The 15,754-nt window shown below is 49.4% G+C and overlaps 8 protein-coding genes across 8 annotated transcripts; 6 read left to right on the top strand and 2 right to left on the bottom strand.

Annotated features, from left to right (window-relative positions):
* Window positions 1-33: 33 nt before the first annotated feature.
* Window positions 34-2,403, top strand: C8Q69DRAFT_501368 (putative Golgi matrix protein). Its single transcript, XM_028632362.1, has 7 exons — window positions 34-165; window positions 243-364; window positions 420-842; window positions 894-1,329; window positions 1,385-1,664; window positions 1,718-1,824; window positions 1,889-2,403. The coding sequence occupies exons 1-7, from the start codon at window positions 120-122 to the stop codon at window positions 2,137-2,139; spliced, it is 1,665 nt and encodes a 554-aa protein (XP_028482165.1). The 5' UTR covers window positions 34-119; the 3' UTR covers window positions 2,140-2,403.
* A 302-nt stretch (window positions 2,404-2,705) lies between these two features.
* On the bottom strand, window positions 2,706-4,513 carry C8Q69DRAFT_100740 (septin). The gene is made up of 6 exons (XM_028625006.1): window positions 4,188-4,513; window positions 3,983-4,111; window positions 3,847-3,928; window positions 3,655-3,792; window positions 3,385-3,598; window positions 2,706-3,326 (listed from the first exon to the last, which is right to left on the bottom strand). Exons 1-6 carry the CDS (start codon window positions 4,324-4,326, stop codon window positions 2,991-2,993), a joined length of 1,038 nt encoding a protein of 345 aa, XP_028482164.1. The 5' UTR covers window positions 4,327-4,513; the 3' UTR covers window positions 2,706-2,990.
* A 253-nt stretch (window positions 4,514-4,766) lies between these two features.
* C8Q69DRAFT_447707 (ribosomal protein L32) lies at window positions 4,767-5,200 on the top strand (the record flags this gene model as incomplete). Its single annotated transcript, XM_028629227.1, has 2 exons — window positions 4,767-5,109; window positions 5,163-5,200. The coding sequence occupies 2 exons, from the start codon at window positions 4,767-4,769 to the stop codon at window positions 5,198-5,200; spliced, it is 381 nt and encodes a 126-aa protein (XP_028482163.1).
* Window positions 5,201-5,470: 270 nt separating this feature from the next.
* On the top strand, window positions 5,471-7,164 carry C8Q69DRAFT_479496 (WD40-repeat-containing domain protein). Its single transcript, XM_028631450.1, has 7 exons — window positions 5,471-5,578; window positions 5,636-5,672; window positions 5,733-5,993; window positions 6,056-6,225; window positions 6,299-6,392; window positions 6,453-6,639; window positions 6,702-7,164. Exons 1-7 carry the CDS (start codon window positions 5,576-5,578, stop codon window positions 6,883-6,885), a joined length of 936 nt encoding a protein of 311 aa, XP_028482162.1. The 5' UTR covers window positions 5,471-5,575; the 3' UTR covers window positions 6,886-7,164.
* On the bottom strand, window positions 7,165-8,447 carry C8Q69DRAFT_501366 (chromosome segregation protein Spc25-domain-containing protein). Its single transcript, XM_028632361.1, has 2 exons — window positions 8,039-8,447; window positions 7,165-7,978 (listed from the first exon to the last, which is right to left on the bottom strand). The coding sequence occupies exons 1-2, from the start codon at window positions 8,265-8,267 to the stop codon at window positions 7,434-7,436; spliced, it is 774 nt and encodes a 257-aa protein (XP_028482161.1). The 5' UTR covers window positions 8,268-8,447; the 3' UTR covers window positions 7,165-7,433.
* A 49-nt stretch (window positions 8,448-8,496) lies between these two features.
* On the top strand, window positions 8,497-12,139 carry C8Q69DRAFT_479493 (RNA polymerase I-specific transcription initiation factor RRN6-like protein). The gene is made up of 4 exons (XM_028631449.1): window positions 8,497-8,880; window positions 8,933-10,132; window positions 10,184-10,886; window positions 10,933-12,139. Exons 1-4 carry the CDS (start codon window positions 8,778-8,780, stop codon window positions 11,918-11,920), a joined length of 2,994 nt encoding a protein of 997 aa, XP_028482160.1. The 5' UTR covers window positions 8,497-8,777; the 3' UTR covers window positions 11,921-12,139.
* Window positions 12,140-12,272: 133 nt separating this feature from the next.
* On the top strand, window positions 12,273-14,107 carry C8Q69DRAFT_493552 (hypothetical protein; the record flags this gene model as incomplete). Its single annotated transcript, XM_028632190.1, has 5 exons — window positions 12,273-12,596; window positions 12,654-12,892; window positions 12,991-13,013; window positions 13,071-13,303; window positions 13,401-14,107. The coding sequence occupies 5 exons, from the start codon at window positions 12,273-12,275 to the stop codon at window positions 13,953-13,955; spliced, it is 1,374 nt and encodes a 457-aa protein (XP_028482159.1). The 3' UTR covers window positions 13,956-14,107.
* C8Q69DRAFT_100620 (kinase-like domain-containing protein) lies at window positions 14,082-15,730 on the top strand. Its single transcript, XM_028625004.1, has 2 exons — window positions 14,082-14,357; window positions 14,420-15,730. The coding sequence occupies exons 1-2, from the start codon at window positions 14,192-14,194 to the stop codon at window positions 15,367-15,369; spliced, it is 1,116 nt and encodes a 371-aa protein (XP_028482158.1). The 5' UTR covers window positions 14,082-14,191; the 3' UTR covers window positions 15,370-15,730.
* The last annotated feature ends 24 nt before the right edge of the window (window positions 15,731-15,754 follow it).

The following is a 15,754-nucleotide window of genomic DNA, read 5'->3' as shown; positions in this document are numbered from 1 at the left end:
GGAGGAGCTCTCAATGACTTCAACCGCGCTAGCGCTGTTGACAGCCGTGTCCTGTAGCAAGTATCGATAATTGTCCGATCAATTCAACAACCACCGGCATCACTGCGAACCGCAGGAGGATGGGAGATAGTATGCCTGCAGGCGCACCGTCTGCTATCGCTCAAGGTTCGTTGACCCCTCAAGCACAAAAAGACAGTCCCGTTCCAGTCTAACAGTCGTCGTCGTCGTCGTCGTCGCAATAGGCGCAAAGTCGAAGAATAAGAAGAACAAGAAGTCCGCGGCGAAGAACAAGGCGAAGAACGAGCAGTCAAATGATACCTCACAATTAGAAAATGAGCCGGGGCCATTGAATTCTGGTGCTGCTGTGCGTGCGGTCTCAGAGATTCCATTTACAACCTGGCGCTGACCATGCGTAATAGGATGGGGATGGCGACTCCGTTAAAGAGAGCGAGGCAGAGACGGTAGAAGAGCAGGAGGATGATGGAGATGATGGGACGAACCATGTCGATCTACCTGTTCGGACGAATCCGTCCTCCAACTCAGATGCGCAAGCCAACAACGATGTAGTCGCAAACAATTCATCTGCCTCTACTCCGCTCGAATCCGAAGATCGATTCAATGCACTAGTACGGGAGAGAGACTCTCTACGAGAAGAAGTGACGCGGATGCGAAAGTCTTTAGAGGAGATCCAGTCTAAGCATAGGGATGAAAATCAAGATTTACAACAGAAATTGGAAGAGTCCGAAAGCAAGAAGGAGCGCGCCGAAAGCCAGTATCAGAAGCTACTGGAGAGAGTCAACACCATCAAGTCGCAGCTCGGAGAAAGGCTAAAGGAGGATGCCGTATGTATTCGCATGCCCCCTCTTGGAGTCCGCTGCTAAGCCGACACACAGGAAGAAATCGGTCAAGCCCGTGCTCGGATAGAAGAATTAGAGGAGCAGAACTCGAACTTGAATGCCGAGTTAGATGCAAAGACATCAGAGTTATCGGTAATGGCGGAAGAAGCCGAACAACGATCGAAGGAGCTTTCTATCCTGCGGGATCGGACGAGCTTGTCGCAACAAAATTGGCTCAAGGAGAAAGAAGAGCTGCTTGAGCAAGAAACCTACCTCCGGACCGAATTCGAGGAAGCGAAACAAGCCATGCACAACTGGGAGGTTCTTGCTATGGAAGAACGGTCCATCCGAGAAAATCTCGAAGGGAAAGTTGTCGACATTGAAGAACAGCTCTCCGCCCTTAGGGAGGCGTATGAAAAGGCTGTATCTGAGCGCGATAGTCAAGCAGTGACCGTTGACGGTCTTCAGCGAGCCCTCCAAGAAATTCAAACAGGCAAGTCTTTCCCCTTGGCATTTCATCAGGATAAAGCAGCTGACCGGTCCTGCAGCGCGTAAAAAGGAACTGCGTGAGCTTGTGGAGAGCTCTGATGCTCAGCTCGAGGAGCTCAGGCAGTCCGTCCGTAACGCGGAGAAGAGGGAGTCTGAAGCTCAAGAAGCACTCCAACACGCCCAGAAAGAGCTGGAGAGGTTGCTACCGTTTGAGAAGGAAGTGAAAGAGAAGAATCTTCTCATTGGGAAGTTGAGACATGAAGCAGTTACACTTAACGACCATCTTACGAAAGCTCTGAGATTTCTCAAACGAGGAAAACCAGAAGACAATGTTGACAGGTCCGTCAAATCTCTCAGGTGGTTCCTATCGAATCTCCGCTAATTTCTTCTAGGCACATTGTTACCAACCATCTACTGCACTTCCTCGCCCTGGATCGATCAGACCCTAAGAAATTCCAGATTCTACAGCTAATCGCAGCACTTCTGGGATGGACTGACGGTACGTATGATGATAGTATGTCCTTACCACTTTACGACCTGGGACTAACAATAAATCGAATAAGAACAACGAGAGCAAGCAGGTCTAGCACGACCAGGCACTTCAACTGCATCCAGCCGCCTAAGAGTTCCAAGCGCCACGATGCATCGTAACCCCAGCACACCGTCATTGGTATCTGAGTTCATGGACAGCGGAAACGCCAGCAGAGAATCACTAGCCGAGTTATGGTCCAATTTCCTCGAACAGGAGGCGCAAACAGGACCTGAAAACCAACACAGAACCGGTACTCAGCCCAGCCCTCAGCTTCAGAAATGAGCCGGTTTGTTTCAATCCGCCTCCGTGCACTCTGTACATGGCCTCTGGCTTCTACAAGGGACCGACGTTCCTTTTTGAGTTGTCTACTCTCAGAGAAATCCTACGCCTTCAGTGGACCTACACAACTGCTTTTTCTGTCACGCTATGATTATGGAATCGTCCATGTTTTTCTTTTGGCAACATTGTTTTCTTTCCCATCGTATTGTACAATAACGGATTTATGCCAGCAGCAACTTGACTATTCTTCAGGGATGTTATATCACTTTTATCTGCCTTTGTAGAAGGATTAGTTTCCAGAGGTGCAATGAGCGCAGCACACCTGTAGCTTCGCCTGAAACCTACGCTGCTATTGAATACCGTAAGGATATCATCTACTCAGTGCTTGCAAATCTTCTAATAGACTTCTAGACAAGACAAGACAACTCGCTTCAAGTCTTAATACTCAGCTGCCAACTAAAGTAAAGAAACCAGGAAGGAAAGACGTGAATGGATATGATTGAGTCACATTTGCCCTCTCAATTAGCGAAACAATAAAAATGAAACATTTGCGCTGTCGCAGCTAGGTTCTTCGGTGGTCCTTTTGCAAACAAAGTCGTAGAGAATAGGGGAAGTCGAAGTGTTTTCCAATAGCACAGTGAAGAAGAGAACAAAAAAAATACTCGCAGGGAAACATGTAATTAAAGTGGATATCTGTAAGCGCCTGCTGGCGAGAATCGGATACGAAGCCTTCTGACTGCCCCACTGCTGGGCTGTCTCTCGACCTATTCTGTCCTTTCTTCCATCCAGCTTCACTGTTCGGCCCTTATGAAACTGAAAGATGATCGCTGCTCGCATCACCCTTCACGATCGAATTAGTAACCATTCATGGTCTGTCTCTGAGAGTTACGGCTCAGCTCCCTTTCAGCAGAGGGGCTGATGGGCCGGCCGCCGGAATGGGCACCTGCAGCACTGCTCTCCTTCAGAGCCAGGAGCTGCTTGGCACGGAAAGTCTCGTAGTGGATCTGGCTGGTGGTTTCGATGAGGTCCTGGAGGTGGGTGCGGGTGAGGAAGTTTCGGAGATACACGAACTCGCAGTGGTTCTCATCCTCGACATTGATCACACCCCAACGGTTCTGACGACCGCGGACTTGTTTTCCGTTGACAATAATAGACTTCTCGCTACCGACAACAGCGAAGGGGATAATGTCCTGGGGCGTCGTCAGCTGATGTTCATACTCATTTTGAAACATACCGCATGTAATGTACCTTAATCTGAGCGTTGACAGCACGTTCCTCGTCATCAAGTTCGTCATTGTCGTAGGGGTACATCTTCAGGTTGTGGAAGGCGAATTCCTCCTTGATCCTCTCCTTGAAGGCCCGGCGTTCGTCGAGCGTCAAAGAGTCTGATTTGGCAATAACAGGGACGACGTTGACAACGTCAGAGAGCTTCTTCAGGACGACAATGTCAATGGGTTTCAAACTAAGGCGCTAGTTAACACGATTTCAACTATGAAGGGATGGTGAGGGAGGTCTTACGCATGGCCGGACGGCTGAATGAAGAAGAGACAGCAGTGGATTCGGGTATCTTGGATGTAGCGCTCACGCTGGGCAGTGAGCTCCTTTCGCAGATATGCTGAGTGCTGGTCCTTAATGTACTTGACAATGGGGTCCCAGCTTGACTATCATTAGCGGACTTGGCTCCCAAAATACTCAGGATCGGGGTTCTACCATCTGTCGTTGTTCACCTGGTCACCGTAACCAGGGGTGTCGACAATGTTCAATCGCAGACGCACACCATTTTCCTCAATGACTTGCCATAACCGTCAGCAACCAAAACTCGAACTTGATATACCAGAGAACGTACTGTGGGACACGGTCTGAATCTCAGTCGTGGAACGCACGGGCTCATTGGGGGTCAGACGACCCTTGGAGTCAATCAGGTGAGAAGCGAAGATGGTGTTGATCAGAGTCGATTTGCCCAGACCAGTCTGGCCTGAAGATCGAAAGGACGATATCAGTAAATAGTCATGTTTGGCGATTAGTGGAACTTTGGACCATTGAATGCGTACCGACACACATCACATTGAACTGGAAGCCACGCTTGAGCAGCTTCTTCTCGATCTGCGACGTGATACTGTCGAAACCGACATGGCTGCGAGGGAAGACCGCATTCTGCGGCGCGGGGGTTGTGCTTGTAGCGGTAGCCATCGTGGATACGAGTCGCGCAGTGTCCTGGGGGTGAAAGTCAGAGGGAGCGAAGAAAAAAAGACAGACAGCCGGTCGGGCAGCTCACGAACCGATACCACGAAGCGAAAAGAGGGACAAGAAAGGAATCAAGAAGATCAATCTCCTGTAAGTTCCCAGACTCCAGGCCGAAGTTCAGGTCGGCTGCTCCCCCTTATTGTTGTCGCGTTGGTCAGGGGGCCCGGCATGGTCTAGGCCTACTTGGGGTTAGCATGGCTCCCCGAACCGTTCGGGCAAGCAGAACTTGGATGCTGCGACTTGCAAGTCTAAAGCTTCAAAAATTCCGGAGTCGCACCGCGGCATCCAACTCGATCACCATCCGCCAGGCCGAGCCATCCACCTCTCACCCTGGGCCCATTCCCCTTGGTCTTCCTTCGGCGTCGAAAATTACCTTCCTACGAACAATGGCGGCCTCACGATCACTCTCCGCTTTCGCGCTTTTCCGCCCGCAGCCGTTCATATCTCAGTCCCCATCAGTGTCGAGATGGCAATCTCTCGTCAAGGCATTTCTGTTCAATCATGATTCCAGCTTCACCCCCGCTGCCTCATCAACCAGTGTCAATGGCATACTCTCCGGTATCTGGGAATCCATCCTCCGTGCGGTACCAAAGAAGAAGACATCCCACATGAAGAAGCGCCACAGACAGATGGCTGGAAAGGCTCTCAAGGACGTGAAGAACTTGAACAGATGTTCGGGATGTGGTCAGATCAAGCGCGCCCATCTCCTATGCCCGAACTGCGTCTCAGGTCGGTATCCTCTTCGTCCATCTACAAGGGCTAGTTGCTAATAGTGCAAACAGAGATCCGACAGCAATGGCGACAAGTCCAGAAGGAATAGATTTACAAGAAGTAAAATATATACCATCATGGGGCAATGTACTTTTATGTAGCATGGATATATGCCATGTTGGTTGCATGACATTCGGCGTCTGGTTATGATAGGAAAGCTTGCATGCTCTTACAAATTAACAAAAATTCAATGTAACAACATCCAAAATGATTCTTCCCTCTCTTCTTCTGTAGTGTCAGTAGCTTCACATTCACTGGTGGTGGATGCGGCATGGTAGATCGGGTGCATGATCTCACCCACTTCCAAGATTTTCCCCAGACCTCACCAAACAGGTGAGCCGTTGGAATCCAACCGCCTCTCAGACACAGTAATCTAGTAGTGCGTCTCCTTCATGCCAACCACGACTAGACTAGAAGGCCAAACATGGTAAGGTCTTAATAGCCATGGTGTTTCCTTTCATTACTAATAAGGGATTTTATGAAGTCAAAACAATATCTGTCGTGGTACTCCGCAGACAAGGGTATGTATTGACCTCACGCCCGGTCACAGATAATGAGCAGATGCTAAGACTTTCCCTTAGCCCACCCTATCGATATTTTCTCTCTGGCCGTAACAGAGAAGCAAATCATTTCTGCCTCTGGTGCCTCAGCACTCAAGGTTCACTCAACCACCGAGCCAGACTTCCCTTTGGCACAGTCTCTTGATGGAGCACATCCGGTAGGTTGCCATCATGTGGTGACCAGCGGAGACGGCTCCAGGGCGGCAAGTGTTGGATTTGGAGGCGAGACGAAGATCTGGTCATTCAAAGAGGGCAAATGGGTGGAGGAAGAGAACCTTTCAGGTAATAGACAGTTGTCGTCCTTCTGCATTAATCACTTCATCATGCGCTGACGATGCGGGCAGTAACCATCGGGAAGACGGCTGGCATCTGGGCTCCAGCCCTCTCCCAAGATGGTCAATATTTTGCTGGTACTACGCAGGATGGCCACATCAAAGTGTGGGACCTGCCTGGCAACTGTGAACAGATACGTGACCATGACACGAAGGGCAGCTTTGGCACCTGCATAGATCTGGTATTGAACAACCTATATTTACGAACCTCTACGATTACGTTGTTCCTTACATAGGCTAACATGATATCTTCAGTCAGCTGATGGCCGACTAATGGCCAGTGGCCATGAAAACGGCAGCATCTTCATCTTCCGCACAGACACTGGCCGCATGCCATTTTCCTTGTCTGGTAAGTGCCTCTCGTCGTCGAGTCACACTGCAGTTTACCGTGGTATTGACCTTGGTACAGGTATAGTGAAGCCAGTCAGGGCAGTGGCCTTTTCACCAGGAGGAAAGCTGCTCGCTGCTGCGGGAGACTCGAAAGTCATTGTGCTATATGACACGGCCTCCGGAGAGCAGGTAGCTAATCTTACTGGACATTCCGCCTGGATCATGTCTCTAGATTGGAGCCACACGGGAGAATACCTCCTCAGCGGGTAAGTTGGATTGGTTTCCCTGGTTTTCAGAGTGGAATGGCTCTAACATAATCTCACACTAGTTCCTTCGACGGAAAGATAAAAGTATGGTCAATCGACAGACGAGCCTGCGTGGCCACTCATTCCGAGAATGAGAAAGCTATCTGGTGCGTCAAATGGTTACCCAAGATAGGAAAGACGGAAGGATTCGCTGTCGCGGGAGCAAACCGCAGCATTTCATTCTACCGGGAGGCTACTGGTGGCTAGTTGGCTTTGCCATAGATAAAATGCTCTTCCTTGTTTAGTCTTATTGACTGATGAAAAAAAAAAAAAAACCGCTTTTGATGTCTTCATGCTGACAATTGTCATGTCTGTAATGCAATTGATGCTTACGCGCTATGTCAGAGGCTAGTAGTTTTACCCTATCAAGGGAATACAATTGAGCCATCTGGCTGAGAGCTTTACATAGCTCTATCCTCTTTAACTCCGTGCCTCTCCAGATAGATTACATTGCAAGGTGTCAATGTCTGGATTATTCGGAGAAAGGTAATTCATTTAACAAAATAAATTGACTGGGTATCAAAATAACTAGCAATTACAGAGAATCAACTCCTTCCGTAAAGAACCTGCTCTGGCGACAAATGAGCTCAGATAGCAAGTGTAGATCGTAGCGTCATCATCGACAAGTAGGAAGTCCGAAGCACCAAGAAATTCCAATCCAACTTCCCACGCTCAAATGTAATCTCAGTGCGTGCCTCTTCACTCGGAAGGTAGTTGGGAGACCTAGGAGTCATCCTAATCCGAACCCATCGAGATCATTTCATGCTGTCCACAAACAGCTTCCGCATTCTCTTCAACAATGCTCCGAAATCGCGGTCTTCGTTGACAATGTCGAGTTCCCGTTCGACCGCTTCCCTCTCGAGCTTCGGTTTTGTATGGTATATTTCATAGTCTCGGCCGCCTGTCCCCAGTTCAAACCACGCCTCCCTCTCCCAATCCTTTTCCAGCAAATGCGTATAAACGATCTTCAACCTATCCTCCCGACCAGCTCCTTCGATTCTGAAACACAGATAATCCTGCCAGAATTCCAATTCCGGGGCATTCAGTCGCGCTTGTGCGTCCAGCCGATTGGCATGGGCTCTTTGTGCTTCCAGTCTCTGGTTGATAGCCTCCTGAGTCTGCGCAATCTGCTGCTTTAGACGGTCTCGCTTTGCTAGACGCGCATCACGTTCTGCAGTTATGGAGGCGATCGCGGTATGCATCTCGTTGGCTTCGGCGATTTCCTTTTGCAGTGTCTGCTTATGCGTCTGGGTCTTCAACTGGAGAATCTCGATATCTCTTTGTTTCATGCGCTGGTCCTCTGTCTGGATGTCAGCTCATGGCCTTTTCTCGTTGCAACGCGAGGCTAAGTGGGGTTTACCTTGAAGCTCAGCGAGATTGATGCGAAACTGATTCCGTTCCTCGAGGACTTGCTTCCGGCCTCTTTCAATGAAGGCATCGAATTTCACCGTAAACTGCGCCATTCTGCTCCGTAGGTCCTCGAACCCGAAGTTGATGCTCGGTAGGGAGTCTGCCATTGAAGGCGCATCGGCAGATGCGAGGGGCGGTCGCATGCCGCTCGTCGACATGGACGGATCGAAGGTCGCCATGACGAGAAGGCCTGATCGAAAGGATCTTTAGACACAGTGATTGTTCTGATATGGGTTTATCTGCGCGATAGTAGATAAAGATCACTGTCCTGTCGCTTGCGCAAGGTTGATTGGCGTCAAAAGTCCGAGGATCGCGTCTCGAAGTGTGGTGGTTGCGGTGCAACGGCGCCAAGAAAACAGAATTCACTAATGATCTTATCAGACTAAAATGAGCTTCCCAGAACTAATCCGACATTCCGATCGTGCGCTACTTAACGATCGAAAAATAAAAAAGGAATCCAGAACTCGTTCAGCATTGAGCTTGAGGTTTTGGCTGAACCAGTTAAACATCCTTTATCGTTCTAACTAGCCATTTATAACTAGCTGTGATTTAAATGAGACGGATTCGAGTGTCAGCCCAGTTTAGACTCCGTTCTGCGATATAATCGTGGATAAAGCTCTTTACTACTCCTATCGATATGCTTGCCTTGCAAGATACGCGCCATTTACTCAGCAGCAGACAGAGGCCAGATGGATGAACACCATACCGATTCTCTGCAATATGGGCAGCTAGGGACTGCGGAGTACGTCCCAGAGTCGCGGTCCTGGAGGTTTCCCCGCGTAATAGGAAGAGGTCAGCAAGTTATTTCCCAGTTCAGAAAGCAGATTGCTGACATCTACTCAAGCGCCTTGCATTTCTTATACTGGCGTAGCTAGGGAAACATTACCTCCGTCCATCGATGCCATACCCGTCAACTCTTTCGATGGAAATCAGGTGGCCTCTCTGTCAGAAGTGCATCCGCATCTTGCTGCCATATCTTCTCTTGGCCGAGCAGAAACGTTATCTCGCACTGTTATAACCGCTACAGATGCATGTGACCCTGGCGTCTCCAATGTTTTCGCCTTAGGAAATGCAGTCGACGTGGAAAATGATCCTTCTGGAACTCGAGCAGTACCGATTGCCGTAGCTGTAACGGGCCGATGCGGAGATTCGATATCGCTTTTCAGAATTGAAGACGAAGTGGCTGAATGGCGACAGGAGAGACTCTACAAAGCGCGAGTTCCATCAGTTGGAACTGCAGAATCAACTACCTGGGTAGGCTCTGGAACTCCCGTCCGTCAAATATGCTTCGCACAAACGACAGAAGCCAAGGCGACCTGGATGGCTGCTCGTCTTTCAGTGTCAACAACGATCTTCAGGCCTCTGTACCATCGCGTTCCTGTCGCTGTCGCCAGAGAGTCGTATTTTGATCCCGAGACTCTGCCGTCTGTTCGGAATTCACGTCTTAATGCAAATCCTCTGGTTGATATTCCTTGTTACCGAACGGGGGGGTATCCTCATGCTGATGTGACGTTCAATCCTTGGTATCAGAAGCAACTAGCTATCGTGGATGTACGCGGAAACTGGAGTATATGGAACATTTCCGGAAGAAACAGACGCAGTAAGGGCAACTGGCTTGCAGACTGTGTCAAGTCAGGTACCCTACCCTCTGTGGACCGCGCATTGAACGGTTTCGGTGAGGGGCAACCACGTTATGATGGATGGGCTTCTGTGCAATGGGCCGCAGATGTCAATCATCTGATCGTGTGCGATCGTCGTTGTATCTTTCTCTACCAACTTGCGCATATCTCGGGTGCTGCACGTCCGATCGATTTAGGGCTGAAACGAGAAACTGAATGGATCCTCGACTTGAAACGCAGTCCATCGAAGCCGTCTCTAATCTTCATTCTAACAACGTCCCGGATCTTCTGCCTCGATATTATCTCTAGTGGCGCCCTATTCGATGGAGAAGAAGGGACTCCGCTCTCTCCCCAGCTGTCATGGCGTCATTTTCGAGACACGGAGGATATCACTCTACGACTCGCTCCTACTCAGATCGGAAATGGTATGACACTCCTTTTATGAGGGACTTGATTTGCCAGCTGACCTTTGCTAGATTTGTATGTCATGCTCTATTCTCGTTTAAACAATCTAGTACAAGCATTTCACCTTTCTTTGTCGACCGAGGAAGGAGGCCAGCTCTCTTTCATGTCCGACCCTTTTATAATGCGAATGCCCGCTCAGGATGTTTCAAGTGAACCTGGAAATCGTGATTCTTGTGCAAGGATTGCAACTATGATCTTCAGAGAAGTGGAGCATGGACCGCCTCCCGGGCAGAAGGATTTCTATGAGCCAAATCTCAGGCTAGGGAAGCTCTTCATGCTAGATTCTCGTTCTGCTCTCCATGAGTCGCTCTACATGGGTTCTATGGATAATGAAAACATCGGTTACACGGACTACACGCAAGAGATATCTCCTGGGGGCGACATCTTGTTAAGAAAGCGAGCTATAGGAACACGTCCTAGTCGCGCAAGTGCTCATGCGGACGCTGATTTTGTCGTCGATGATATGGATGAGTCTGTATTGCGCATGTCAATACAACCTCTTGGTTTGCACTCGTCTTCTGCTATGGGTTCTACAGCTCCTCAATGGACCGTGGATTACTCTGCTGTCTACGCTGCTGTATTCGGAAAGCAAGCATATGTGGGGAGATCCAATGTTGACCCGCTCTCGGAAAGAGCATTTGGAGAATGCCTGGCGGATTTGCGTCATCGAATCTCTAGCTCTCCATTCAGTGAATCACCCACGGCGGAGACATTGTAAGTTAGATCTGGCCCGATATATAGATAGTACTAACAGGCATAGACTCGAAGTTGCCCGTTGTCTACCGTTTCTGGATGACATTGACGAGAACGCTAAAGATTTCCAGCGCCTCAAGATGGCAATCCTCGAAGAAACGGATGGTCCTAACAGGCCGCGCTTTCTTCCGACCAGCCTCTCGTCTCTATTGATCGGGGACAAAGAAGGCGAGAAAGAAGCATCTATGGCACTGGATGTGGTTGAAATATACAACGTTCTGGTCCGCAAATGGCTCTCCATGCTGCCACTCCGCATACCTGGGCGGACCAGAGTTGCAAAGGACAGAATAATCAGAGGAGTGGCAGGAGAACTTTCCTTGGCAGGAGTCAATCTGCTTAGGAACGTCGAAACTCCTGCAGTCGACAATGACGCGATGACCATGAGCAGTCCAGAAAAGAATGAATTCCCTGTCCGGACCGACTTCTCCGCGGAGTCCCAGGGTCCAGCGACCATACGATCCTCACCTCCGCCTCTCCCTTCTACTTACGGAACGTATGGGTCGGAGAGAACTATGCGCGATGCAGCTCACCCAGCACGGAAGTCCGACCAAACGCCATTGTTTGCCAGGTTGTCGTCTTTAACTAGCCTTGAAGAGTCTAGAACTCCACCAAAAAACGTCGCTGAGATGCTCTCACACTGGTCTGTAGGATCAGACCCAGCCACTTATGACTGGCAGCGAACAGTTCAAGAACTGGAAAACGAAGATCTCCGTATACGGGAGAAGTCTACCACTCCCAGGCGCAGAAGCCGGAAACGAGCACCACAGAGTCTGAGCCAGGGTACGCCCACGACTATCCCAGTACTACCAACAGTGCCTGTTGTCAGGCAATGGGGTAGTCAACCGCAGGACGCGCCTCCAGCGGTACAAAGCAGCCAGGTTACAGATGAGCATCTGCCCATGACACAGATTGAACGGGGTCTCTTCGGTGGACGGGAGGCAGCACCGAGAAAGAGTATTGGCAAGGCGAGGAAGAAGCGAGCAGCTGGGTTTTGATCGAATATAAAGAATTACCGTGCATTTCGAACATGCTTGTGATAGCATCCAACTGAATACCCGGCAATTCGAACCATGAAACGGAGGACAAAGAATACAGTTAATAATGTAGCAGTATTAGTGATGAGCTTTAGATCACGGAAGCAAAGATTCCTACTCTCTGCTGAGTACCATCACACCTAGAAATAGAGGATAAATGCATTCTGCTTCAGAGACCACTTGAACCTTTCTACATCAATGGCTATAGATAGCTGAAGTGTTATAACCTAGGGATGGTTTCTCATTCACCGTGCTCATCTTCACCAAGCTTTAAAGGACACGGCATGTGCGGCAGGCCAAAGGACGGCCTGTGATGCTTCACACGTCAAGCAAAGTGTCTAAGGTCGATCCTCACACCGCCACTGTCGTGCTGGGAGATGGCGGGGTATTTCAGGGTGACATAGTTCTAGGTGCTGATGGTGTTCACTCCGTGGCACGTTGCCACGTCTCTGGGAGCGAAATCCAACTGTTCAGCTCGGGCAAGAACGCTTTTCGCTTCATGGTATCTCGGAAAGAGACTCTGGATGATCCTGAAACAGCTGAGTTGGCGAAGGAGCTAGGAACAGTCGACATGTGGCACAGTACTGGTCGTAAAGTGGTTATCTATCCTTGCGTGAATAACGAGATGTTGAACTTTGTCTGCATCCATCCAGATAGCCTCATAAACATCGGCGTATCCCAGGGCTGGGATTAGGGCATTGGGAAAAGCACATTACTCGACGTCTATAAGGATTTTGAGCCGCGTGTCCAAAAATTGTTGAAAAAAGCAGACCCGGAGACACTGAAGATCTGGCCATTGCTTGACATGAAGACTCTTTCCAGTTGGGTTAATGACCGTCTAGCACTTCTAGGCGATGCTGCCCATCCCTTCCTGCCATACCGAGGATCTGGTGGTGCTATGGCTATTGAGGATGGCTTCTCATTGGCCGTGATGTGAAGCGCGAGGAGGTTCCAGGACGATTGAAGTTGTATGAAAAAGCCCGTCACGAGCGTGCCACAACTATCCAAGAATATACTCGGCGGTCTGGGAGGGAGACACTACCCATTGAAGAAAGTATGCGTTATTTGAACGAGAGTGGCTGTTTCTAAACACTGGCTAATTCTTATGTAGCCATGAGGATCGTGTGCGATATTCACGACCATTCGACCCAACTCCTGCGCCAGCATAATTGGTCTAAAAACACTAGCGTTTACTATCGCCAGCCTGTTGTCTTTGGCCCTCAAGACTTCCAAGGCAACAGTCGAAAGGCAATGTTGACTAGCGCGACATTCTGCACAGCTTCTATCCGGTTCAAAACTAGAACCTGCTACCCACTGCTTCTTACAGCTTCTCGGGACCAGGAAGTGTAGCCTACGCTACAGTTTCTCAGACTACACTAGGTGGATTAGACTGGCTAGCCGGTGGAGGCTACAACCACATGGGCCTTTATATCCATGCCAGTATAAAGGAGCTGATGGCAAAATCACCGAAGGCTCATATCTGCCTGTTTTGTTTGAGGACCTTGCGGACCCCATCATATCCGGGCGTGAAGAACTTGGATTCCCCAAACTTTTCAGCGCCATAGACGCCCAAAGGCGCAGAGATTCATATCATGTCACGATGAGTTGGCGAGGAGCGGTTTGGGGCAGGATGAGCTTGACAGGATTTCAAGAAGAATCGCCTGACGTGCAATCTGCGTCTGGTCCCGGAATTCTAGTGCACCGATATATGCCAGCCGTTGGAAAGGAGCTCAAAGGTACCTCTGATGCTGAATACCCTGTTCTCGTCGATAATTCCGAGGACGCCAAGGCTGTTCCATCTGGGATCAAGCGTGTTCTCAACGCTGGACATGGAACGGTACAGATTGATGAGTTGGACTGGAACAAACTCCCCACCTTACATCACATTATCTCACGTCTTGCTGAAATTCCGGTGTATGAGGTGGTGGAGGCTAAAGTAGTAGAAGGGGAAGGCGTGCCGGATGTTTCATCGGCACGGAGGATTCAACATCTGTGATGTTGAATCTAGTATATGCTGGAGTAGGCAGAGCACTGAAGTCATTGGGTCTATGGATGTAAATAGGGTATTATTATTATTAATCCGTAATCCATACTCCGTACTTAATCTCCCCATGCCGCATCTAACACGCGTCTCCCTACAGATCTGCTTCCTTCTTGCATTTGGTCTCGCCGCTCTTGACAAAGATTCCCTCTAGGGTTGCCTCGAATATATTATTGCGCCACATCCTCGCCATGGGGCTAGTTAAGAAGTCGAAAGCTGCGAGATTCAATGCGCATACCTTGAAGCTGTTGCAAGCCGCTGTCAAGCAGGACCCGGAGGTTGACTTGACCACAAAGCTACCTACGAGGTACTCTGATCGTCTGGATTCCATGCGTAACAGTGAGCGGCCGGATCATGGCATGCCTCCCACCCTTTCTATTTTACAAGAAATTTTCTTAACGTTTTGGGTTTAAACATAGACGCTCCTGTACCTCACGAGGAGGAAGATATAAGGGCGTCCCTTCGCGCATCTGATTCTGTAGAGACCATTTTTCCGTTATCGGAGAGGACCCTCAGCCTAATAAGAGACCAATCGCGTGGTCTTCAGCTTCTTCCAGACAGTTTTCCGCAGCAGCTGGTTTACATGATACAAGAGAGTGATATTCTTTGGAGTGGCCCGTTTCCCCGTCAGAAGATGGTCTTCAAGTGTAACAGCTACATAGTCTTGAAGGCTGTTCGGGATATGACCGACTATACTGAATATACAACTTTACAATATCTCCAACAACACAAGTCAAATATACCAGTACCTGAGCCGCTAGGCTTGCTACGAATGAACGGAATATCATTGATGTTCATGAGCTACTTGCACGGCGACACTTTGACTGCCCAATGGGCGATGTTGAACCCAGCTCAAAAGACGTCAGTGAAAGAGCAACTGAATCAAATTTTGCTGGATTTGAGGTCTTTACCATTTCCTCCTGGAAGACCTCTTGGAGGGGTTGGAGGTGAAGGCTGCAAAGATGTGAGGAGACATCTTCGCCGGAACGACCGACCAGTGATGAATGTTGATGATTTTGAAGACTTCCTTTTCAGCAGCCCTAGGTCCGGTGGGCATGTTTTTGTGGAGTTGCTTCGCGGGATTTCTCCATCGCCTTCGTCATCTAAAATCGTTTTCACTCATGGAGATATCCGCCCTGACAATATTGTTGTGGAAGTGAAGGATGGCGGTGATTGCATTATCACTGGGATCATTGACTGGGAATACAGTGGTTTCTATCCTGACTACTACGAGGCCATCAAGTGCACGAATTGCTTATCACCATATGAAGAGAATGACTGGTTTTTGTTTCTGCCTGGCTGTGTCTCACTGGAAAGATATCCCCACTGGTGGCTCCTCGACAGAGTCCGAGAATCTAGAGTGATATAAGCGCTGCAAATACCTGTCGCATTACAAACATTCTAGACACCTTCAAACCATAGGCCCTCTCTTCTTCTTTAGCTCCTTCCTCGCCTCACGATAGTCCCTGCAGTCTCGTCAGGCAACTTGGCATGCAGGTCGGGTGTTACGCATCGCCAAGTCTATGACCCGAGGTTCTCTGACTAACTTCTGCGCGACTTGTCTTTATTTCGCAGCCCTTGCTCTGTGGACGTATGGTACTGCTTTTACCCCGGGATCCTCAGCTCAGAGGGCATCGAATTTTGTTGGACAACAGGGCATATTCCTCTTAGACAGTGAAGTCAACAACGTCGCGCTACATCGATTCGTCGTCTCCGGACAAGGAATTCCGGCTCTTTCCTCTGCAGACTACCCA

This window comes from Paecilomyces variotii (genome assembly GCF_004022145.1).
Source record: "Paecilomyces variotii strain CBS 101075 chromosome Unknown C8Q69scaffold_13, whole genome shotgun sequence".
Lineage (NCBI taxonomy): Eukaryota > Fungi > Ascomycota > Eurotiomycetes > Eurotiales > Thermoascaceae > Paecilomyces > Paecilomyces variotii.
The sequence above is the reverse complement of the archived record's forward strand: the minus strand, read 5'-3'. Positions and strand labels throughout refer to the sequence as shown.